General features: G+C 40.9%; 1 protein-coding gene across 1 annotated transcript; it reads left to right on the top strand.

The window, feature by feature from the left end:
• The first annotated feature begins 5,805 nt into the window (after positions 1–5,805).
• Positions 5,806–6,750, top strand: LOC102274211 (olfactory receptor 9A4). Its single transcript, XM_005901064.2, has one exon. It carries the CDS (start codon positions 5,806–5,808, stop codon positions 6,748–6,750), a length of 945 nt encoding a protein of 314 aa, XP_005901126.2.
• The last annotated feature ends 3,529 nt before the right edge of the window (positions 6,751–10,279 follow it).

The raw sequence follows: 10,279 nt of genomic DNA, 5'->3' as shown, positions 1-10,279 counted from the left end.
AAGTTGGGCTGCATTAAAAACTGTGCTTGGGAAAGAAATGACTGATACTGATTTCATTTTTCTTTTTTTTTTTTAAACTCCAGATAGTTAACTCAGTTTTTCATGGACACTGAGAAAGTATCCCACATATTTAACTCAATTCTGGCACTATTTATCTATAGACGATGTCATATTCCACAGGTTAAGGGTCAGTGCCTGTGCTTGTGACCAACTGGCTATAGATTAGAGGCTCCCCTGACCCTTTTCGACATTTCATTAGTTCTGCTCACAGAACTCAGGGAACTATTTAATTTATTAGATTGCTAGTTTATTATAAAAGGAGATAACTCAGGGACAGCCAGATGTAGGAGATGCACAGGGCAAGGTATGTGAGAAAGGGTACAGAGCTTCCATATTCTCTGAGCTTCTGACTCTCCCTGAATTGACACATTTTCACCAACTTAGAAGCTCTCTGAACCTCTTCATTTTGGGATTTCATGGGGGCTTTGATAAAACAGTTGATTGAATCATTGGCCTTTGGTGATTGATTCAATATCCAGTTCCTTTTCACATCCTGAAAATAAAGCATGGGCCTGAAAATTCAAATCCTCTACTTATGGCTGGTTCTTTGACAACTAGACCTCCATATTAGGGGATTTCTGGAAGTCACCTCATTAACATAAACTTAGTTATGGTTGAAAGATCCTTGATATGAATTACAATACACTCATTTCAGGTTTATGGCTCTGAAGGGATTTCAGGCTTTCAGGAACTGAGGTCAAAAGACCAAATATAGTAACAAAGGATGGCTTTTATTGCATATGAAATTTCAAGGATTTTGGGAGCTCTGTGCTAGAAAAAGAGGACAAAAACCAAATATATATTTCTTAATATAAATTACATGTCACAGAAAGACTGTTAATAGAACGGAAAGAAAAGCCACAGTTTGGGAGAAAATATTTGCAATACAGCTATGAAATATAGCACATGTATCCAAAATATTGGGGGATTCCCTGGTAGCTCAGCTGGTAAAGATTCTGCCTGCAATGCAGAAGACCCCAGTTCGATTCCTGGGTCAGGAAGATCCACTGGAGAAGGGATAGGCTACCCACTCCAGTATTCTTGGACTTCCCTTGTGGCTCAGTTGGTAAAAAATCCACCTGCAATGTAGGAGACCTGGGTTTGATCCCTGGGTTGGGGAGATCTCCCGGAGAAGGGAACAGCTACCCACTCCAGTATTCTGGCCTGGAGAATTTCATGGACTATACAGTCTATACATTCCATGGGATTGCAAAGAGTCAAGACTGAGTGACTTTCACTTCACTTCACATCCAGAATATACAAAGAGCTCTTAAAACTCAACAATAAGAAAACGTAAGATAAAAATAAAATGGCCAAAGTATCTGAACAAACACCTCCATAAGAACATATGCAGATGACAATATGCACATGAAGAGATGCTCAGTATCATAGATCACCTGCAAACTGCAGATTAAAACAGCAATGAAATCACACTACACACCTAATAAACAATATGCACATGAACAGATGCTCAATATCATATATCATCTAGAAATTATAGATTAAAACAACAGTGAAGTCACACTACACACCTACTAGAATGACCCTAATCTGGGACACTATATGTCACCAAATGCTGGTGAGGATGTGGAGCAACAGGAACCTTCATTGCTGATGGTGGGAATGTAAAATAATGTAGCCACTTTGGAGGACAACTTGAGAGTTTCTTTCAAAACTAAATACAGAGTGTCACCAACTTACAATGGCTTGACTTACAATTTTTTGACTTTAGGATGGTGCAAAGAGATATACATTCAACAGAAACCATATCTTGACTTTTGAATCTTGTTCTTTCCCTTGGCTAGTGATACATGGTATGTGATAGCCTTTTGTAATGCTAGGAAGCAGCAGCAAGCTACAACTCCCACCTAGCCACTTGATCACAAGGATGAACAACTGATACAACCATTCTGTTTTTTGCTTTTAGTATGGTATGTAATGAATGACATGAGATATTTAATACTTACTATAAAATGTGTTAGATGATTTTGCCCAACTGTAGACTAATATAAGTGTGATAACAAGGTTACATTTGACTAGGCTAAGCTATGATGTTGAGTAGGTTAGGTGTACTAAGTGCATTTTTACTTGTGATATTTTCAATTTGTGATGAGCTTCTCTAGATGTAACCCATTGTCCAAGAAGTCCAGGAATATCTATATACTCTTACCATACAATCCAAAAATTGAGCTCCAAATTTGCTCATTTGGATATTTACCCGAATGAACTGAAAACTTATGTCCAGACAAAAACCTGCACAGGTATGTTTACTGTAACTATATTCATAATCCCCCTAAATTGGAAGCAGCCAAGATGCCTATTATGGGTTGAATTGCATCCCTCAAAATTCATTTGCTGAACTGCTAACTCCCAGTATCACAGAATGTGAACTTAATTAGAAATAGATCATTGCCAATGTCATTAGTTAAGATGAGGTTATACTGGAGTAGGATGAGTTCCATCCTACACAATTATGTAATTGTAATATGGAAAGGTTTAATGCACACACACACACACACACACACACACACACAGATATTATACAGCTGAATATCCAACCCTGTATTTTCATTGGAAGAACTTATGCTGAAGCTGAAGCTCCAATACTTTGGCCACCTGATGTGATGAGCCAACTCATTGTAAAAGACCCTGATGCTGGGAAAGACCAAGGGCAGGAGGAGAAGGGAGTGACTGAGGATGAGATGGTTGGATGGCATCACCAACTCAATGGACATGAATTTGAGCAAATTCAGGGAGATGGTGAAGGACAGGGAAGCCTAGTGTGCTACAGTCCATGGTTGCAAAGAGTTGGACACAGCTTAGTGACTGAACAACAACAAATGTTATATATGTATCCAGAAAGAGGTAGTAGGATAGTTTATTTATTAAATCACCATTTACTCAATAAAAATATATAGAGATATTCATGTATATACACAGAGAACTTCTATATTAATACAATAGAAATCTATAATAATATTTAGCTCTAGGAGATGGATCAGTAGAATCAAACAAATGGGGAGAGGGACATTTAAATTTTAGCCTGGGTCCTTCCATGTGAAATTTTAATTTTGATCTGTGGTAATTTTATGAAAAATGACAGTTGGTTTTGAAAGGGTAAAAAATATATATTTAAAATATGATTTTTCTACTTTACTAAGCATCCCAAGCATCTTCACTTCTATGTTTTTAAAAATCTTTTTTATCAGTCCTCATTATTGTTTATAAACCACTCTTATCCCTCAATTCAAGCTGATGAGGGAGGTTACCCAATCACACTTGGAGACCTAGAGGGAAATGTATGGCTGAACAACCCCACTTGGAACACATGCAGGTTAGAGAGATGGGAATGGGCTGTGGGATTAACAGGTGTGGGGTGGAGTAGTGGCAGATCCTCTCAGTTTATCTCTGACCAGGATGCATAACTATGGCCAGAGGGTATGTGGAACACAGAGGGCAGAGATCATCTGGGAAAGATGGGCTTCCTGCAACCCTGGATATGAACAGAGAATTTGGACAGACGTCCATCTGGTGGCCTCTTAGGTTTTTGACAAGTGTCTTGAATCCTGGTGGGTTCTCAGCTTCGGGGTGGCTTAGGCTCTACAGGGCTCCATGTAGTCAGGGAGAAGCACATAGCAGCTGAGTTGGCTGACTGTTGACAGCTGGGATTGTGTGGTGGTGTGTAAGGGCCCGGGAAGGAGGCAGCCTGGTTGTTGAGAAGTTCCTCACTGGGAACTTTCAAGTGTGCCCACTGCACAAAACTTAAACTTCCATGGTCTCCAACTTGATTAGCCTCGGGAGGGAAGAGTGAAAGTTTCTTCAGCTTTTCCTTGACTACCTCCCTAGTGTGTATCTGCCTGTGAAAATTGTTCCTCAGTGAATAGCCATCCCTGGGGACAGTCTAGGGAGAGGAGGAAAGAGGCAGAGAGAATGAGAGACAGGGAGACAGCTGGATCCTTCTCAGCACCATTATTTCTGGACTTCTTCAAGTTTCTGTGTGTGGCCAGTTGTTCCTCATTGTGAGTGGAGATAGCAGAATCAGACTGTCTGCCAAATATTGCTTTCTACTAGCTTTACAGGAGCTGGGCCGAGTTGATGCCTAAAGGGTGGTAGAAGTTACATTCTGTCTCCTTCTCTGGAGGTGAGTGTCTTCCAAGCGATTTCCCTCTGTGAAAAGAATCACCATGGGAAGTCCTGAGCTGGGCTGCCTCCTGGAACAAGGACATTTAGAGGCTGATGAGTGAACTGAGAAAGCTGCAGAGGAGACGAGCTGTGCATCAGACCATCCCTCCATAGCAAGGAGCAGGTTGAGGGGTGTAGGCCACAGCCGCCTGCCTGAGAGAGCTAAGACCCTCACTTGCCATTTGTAAGGCATCTGCAGCAAGAGAGACTGCAGGCTAACTGGACAATGGTTTAGAGAAGAATGAATGAGGGAAAGCTAGTCAGATTGGACATTATTTATTGTATGGTTCTTTATCTACTAATTGATATATTCAGTTAATGATATTTACAGAGCACACACATTGTCAGACTCTATTCTTGTCACTTGTGGTGATATAAGAATACTAAAGAATGTGCCTTCAAGGTACTTAATTCTAATTAAGGGATTTTTATTGGGATGGGGTTTTGATTTTGATGGGATTTTGATGATAAATGAATAAACAAGTAAAAGCATGGTAGATATCAGATATTGATTAGAGCCTAGTGAAAGCCATCTGGTCACAGAGGAATTGTAATCTCAGAGCTAGAAATCATCAACTGGAAACTGGCCAGATTTTTCTTGCATAGAGGAGACATATTCAGTGAAGGCAGAGATGAAGATCATTTTTATCATAAAAGTAAAGAGAAAGACATGGATAATTCATTTTAGGGAGCCAGCTTCCCCAAATCAGAGGAGGACTTTGTTTCAAAAATAGCTTTTATCTCATGACAATGTTCTGGATTGATCCAAATTCCCAACAGCACCCCCAAAATGATAAGTATAAGAGCCAACAAATTTAGAATGAATATAATTGAAATGGACCCTGTTTTTAGCAGATACAGAGGAAAGAAGTAACTATGTCTGGCTGTGATTAACTAGGAATTCTGTCTCATAGGCTCCTCTGGTGGCTTAGGTGGTAAAAAATCTACCTGTAATGCAGGAGACCCAGGTTAGATCCCTGGGTCGGGAAGATCCCCTGGAGAAGGGAATGGCTACCCACTCCAGTATCGTTGCCTGGAGAATTCCATGGACAGAGGAGCCTGACAGGCTGTTGTCCATCGGGTTGCAGAGAGTCTGACACAACTGAGTGATTAACATTTTTTTGTCTTATAACTGTTTATGTACAGCAGTTTTTGCAGGACATGGACAAAACAGGCACAGAAGACAGTTCAGGGCATTCAGAATGGAAGGGGTCATTGTATAAATGAGCATGGTGTGTTCCAGAAGGTAAATAGGGTAGCAGATGAGAGCAAAGCTGTGAACTGAGAGGCATGGGTGCCTACTGGGGAGGGTGGGTTTTCATGCCTAGGGTGGTATTGGTGACCATTGCTCATCTTTTTGGACCTATGCTATTATCTTAATATATTACACATTCCTTCATAAAGTATCTACCATTAACTTTGTGTAGAAAATAGTCATGTTGTAGAGCCTAAGAGTAGGGTGTATTTCCTCAAGCTGAAAATGGTTTTCATGTTTCTGAGGTTAGAAGTATGTTATCTCTCCCTTGCTCTCTAGACTTCACAAGGAACAAAAGTCCGAGCTACATGTTGGGGAATCACTCCAGTGCCACTGAATTCTATCTCCTTGGCTTCTCAGGATCTAGAGAACTACGCCATATCCTCTTTGCTACCTTCTTCTTCTTCTATTTAGTGACATTAATGGGTAACACAGTCATCATTGTGATTGTCTGTCTTGATAAACATCTGCAGTCTCCCATGTATTTCTTCCTTGGTCATCTCTCGGCCTTGGAGCTCCTGGTGACCACCATTATCGTCCCCATGATGCTCTGGGGGTTGCTGCTCCCTGGGATGCAGACAATATCTCTGGCTGCATGTGTCACCCAGCTCTTCCTGTACCTTGCTCTGGGGACCACAGAGTTTACGCTGCTGGGAGCGATGGCTGTGGACCGTTACATGGCTGTCTGTAACCCCTTGAGGTACAACGTCATAATGAATAGCCGCACCTGCAACTTTGTGGTAATTGTGTCATGGTTGTTTGGGTTCCTTTTTGAAATTTGGTCAGTTTATGCCACATTTCAGCTTTCCTATTGCAAATCAAATGTGGTGGACAATTTTTTCTGTGACCGAGGGCAATTGCTCAAACTATCCTGTGATAATACTCTTTTCATGGAATTCATCCTCTTCTTAATGGCTATTTTTGTTCTTTTTGGTTCTTTGATCCCTACAATTGTCTCCTATACCTACATCATCTCCACCATCCTCAAGATCCCCTCAGCCTCTGGCCGCAGGAAAGCCTTCTCTACATGTGCCTCCCACTTCACATGTGTCGTGATTGGTTACGGCAGCTGCTTGTTCCTCTACGTGAAACCCAAGCAAACTCAGGCCACAGATTACAACAGGGTTGTTTCCTTGATGGTTTACGTAGTCACTCCTTTCCTCAATCCTTTCATCTTCACTCTCCAGAATGACAAAGTCGTAGAAGCACTTCGGTACAGAGTGAAACAATGCTGTCATCTATTCAGGAACTAGTCTTGCCCTAAAGCTTTTTATATGGCAGAATACATTCTGAATTCTAGAATGGTCTGAAAAGCACTTTGAACTGGAGCCTAATCATCATCAAATAATCTGTGTGCAACAGAACTCTTTTATATTATGGCCATGGTGTTTATCATTATAGGTTGTTATTTAAAAATTCACTTTATTGTGTGTGTGTATATATATATATATATGTTTCACTTATGGTGCATTTCACAATAAAATGTTTTAAAATTAAATGTAATAATAATATATGTGATATTTAGGTTTCTGAAGAGGGGAGTATCAGAAATATATTCTCTGGCTCCAGAATTGAATAACTACTTGATTCCAGGTTCTTCTTCTTTTTTTTTTAATTTTATTTTATTTTATTTTTAAACTTTACAATATTGTATTGGTTTTGCCAAATATCGAAATGAATCCACCACAGGTATATATTTGTTCCCCATCCTGAACCCTCCTCCCTCCTCCCTCCCCATACCATCCCTCTGGGTTGTCCCAGTGCACCAGCCCCAAGCATCCAGTATCGTGCATCGAACCTGGACTGGCAATTCATTTCATACATGATATTATACATGTTTCAATGCCATTCTCCCAAATCTTCCCACCCTCTCCCTCTCCAACAGAGTCCATAAGACTGTTCTATACATCAGTGTCTCTTTTGCTGTCTCATACACAGGGTTATTGTTACCATCTTTCTAAATTCCGTATATATGCGTTAGTATACTGTATTGGTGTTTTTCTTTCTGGCTTACTTCACTCTGTATAATAGGCTCCAGTTTCATCCACCTCATTAGAACTGATTCAAATGTATTCTTTTTAATGGCTGAGTAATACTCCATTGTGTATATGTACCACCGCTTTCTTATCCATTCATCTGCTGATGGACATCTAGGTTGCTTCCATGTCCTGGCTATTATAAACAGTGCTGTGATGAACGTTGGGGTACACGTGTCTCTTTCCCTTCTGGTTTCCTCAGTGTGTATGCCCAGCAGTGGGATTGCTGGATCATAAGGCAGTTCTATTTCCAGTTTTTTAAGGAATCTCCACACTGTTCTCCATAGTGGCTGTACTAGTTTGCATTCCCACCAACAGTGTAAGAGGGTTCCCTTTTCTCCACACTCTCTCCAGCATTTATTGCTTGTAGACTTTTGGATCGCAGCCATTCTGACTGGCATGAAATGGTACATCATAGTGGTTTTGATTTGCATTTCTCTGATAATGAGTGATGTTGAGCATCTTTTCATGTGTTTGTTAGCCATCTGTATGTCTTCTTTGGAGAAATGTCTATTTAGTTCTTTGGCCCATTTTTTGATTGGGTCGTTTATTTTTCTGGAGTTGAGCTGTAGGAGTTGCTTGTATATTTTTGAGATTAGTTGTTTGTCAGTTGCTTCATTTGCTATTATTTTCTCCCATTCTGAAGGCTGCCTTTTCACCTTGCTAATAGTTTCCTTTGATGTGCAGAAGCTTTTAAGTTTAATTAGGTCCCATTTGTTTATTTTTGCTTTTATTTCCAATATTCTGGGAGGTGGGTCATAGAGGATCCTGCTGTGATGTATGTCAAGAGTGTTTTGCCTATGTTCTCCTCTAGGAGTTTTATAGTTTCTGGTCTTACATTTAGATCTTTAATCCATTTTGAGTTTATTTTTGTGTATGGTGTTAGAAAGTGGTCCAGTTTCATTCTTTTACAAGTGGTTGACCAGATTTCCCAGCACCACTTGTTAAAGAGATTGTCTTTAATCCATTGTATATTCTTGCCTCCTTTGTCAAAGACAAGGTGTCCATATGTGTGTAGATTTATCTCTGGGCTTTCTATTTTGTTCCATTGATCTATATTTCTGTCTTTGTGCCAGTACCATACTGTCTTGATGACTGTGGCTTTGTAGTAGAGCCTGAAGTCAGGCAGGTTGATTCCTCCAGTTCCATTCTTCTTTATCAAGATAGCTTTGGCTATTCGAGGTTTTTTGTATTTCCATACAAACTGTGAAATTATTTGTTCTAGCTCTGTGAAGAATACCGTTGGTAGCTTGATAGGGATTGCATTGAATCTATAGATTGCTTTGGGTAGTATACTCATTTTCACTATATTGATTCTTCCAATCCATGAACATGGTATATTTCTCCATCTATTAGTGTCCTCTTTGATTTCTTTCACCAGTGTTTTATAGTTTTCTATATATAGGTCTTTAGTTTCTTTAGGTAGATATATTCCTAAGTATTTTATTCTTTCCATTGCAATGGTGAATGGAATTGTTTCCTTAATTTCTCTTTCTGTTTTCTCATTATTAGTGTATAGGAATGCAAGGGATTTCTGTGTGTTGATTTTATATCCTGCAACTTTACTATAATCATTGATTAGTTCTAGTAATTTGATTCCAGGTTCTTGAATCATCGTCTCATAAATTGTCCTTAGCTTTATATCCTCTGACTGTGGGAAGCTCCCTATTCCTGCTCTGGCTCCAGCATATTCTCCTGTTTTCCTATCCCAAAGTCCTGTGGCCTTAATACTTCTCTGCACATTTTCTTGGCTGGCTGTGAACTCAGTGCACAGTCTGATACCTGTACAGTTTCAGGGGTGGCCATTGTTTAGGTGCAGACATGCCTCTCTAATCTGTGGACTTTCTCAGGGTGTGGGAGGAAGGGCTGAGCAAGGAGTTCTCCCACCTGCTGGCCCCCAGGTTGTGCTGCCCGCCAGGAGTTGGGTGGGTCAGCAGAGCTGCTGTGCCCAAGGTGGAATGGAGGGGAGAGCTGGCCTTGCTGGGTGGCTGGGCTGAGGGGAGTGCAGAAGTGGAGGAAGAGGCAGCCTTTGTCCCCTCCCTGTATTTCTTACATTCTGCCATCCTTTCAAGGTCCCTGCTTCCTGTCCCTTCATTTGTTCATCCTCTTCTGGCCACTTTCCCTCCTGATTCCTCTCTATAGTTCTCTTTCTGTGGTTCCAGGTCTTTGATTCATCTCTGGGTCCTTCTTTTCCTTTCCCCATACACACCCCAAATTTACCACACTAGTATCCAGCTTTCCACAGAGATGTCTCATGCCTCCCTTATAGCATTGGCAACCTCACCACTCCCCTAATCCGTACCTCCTGCTGCTGCTGCTGCTGGTAAGTCGCTTCTGTGTGACCCCAGAGCTGACAGCCCACCAGGCTCCCCCGTCCCTGGGATTCTCCAGGTAAGAACACTGGAGTGGGTTGCCATTTCCTTCTCCAATACATGAAAGTGAAAAGTGAAAGTGAAGTTGCTCAGTCGTGTCCGACTCCTAGCGACCCCATGGACTGCAGCCTACCAGGCTCCTCTGTCCATGGGATTTTCCAGGCAAGAGTACTAGAGTGGGGTGCCATTGCCTTCTCCGCAGCATCCCCTACCCTAGTCCTAATCCATCTCCCCATTTCTTATGTCATTAGTTCAATGTTATCAGCGTCTTTGTTACAGTGTCTTTGTAATAACAACATATTGATGGCAGTGAGATATCTATAGGTGACTGGTTAAATAAATTCTGTTTCATCTGTATAATAAAATATTTTTTT

This window comes from Bos mutus, chromosome 4, assembly GCF_027580195.1.
Source record: "Bos mutus isolate GX-2022 chromosome 4, NWIPB_WYAK_1.1, whole genome shotgun sequence".
Lineage (NCBI taxonomy): Eukaryota > Metazoa > Chordata > Mammalia > Artiodactyla > Bovidae > Bos > Bos mutus.
The sequence above is the reverse complement of the archived record's forward strand: the minus strand, read 5'-3'. Positions and strand labels throughout refer to the sequence as shown.

Coding starts and splice junctions, on each gene's coding strand:
- LOC102274211 (XM_005901064.2), top strand. CDS start 5,806: ATGTTGGGGAATCACTCCAGTGCCACTGAATTCTATCTCCTTGGCTTC.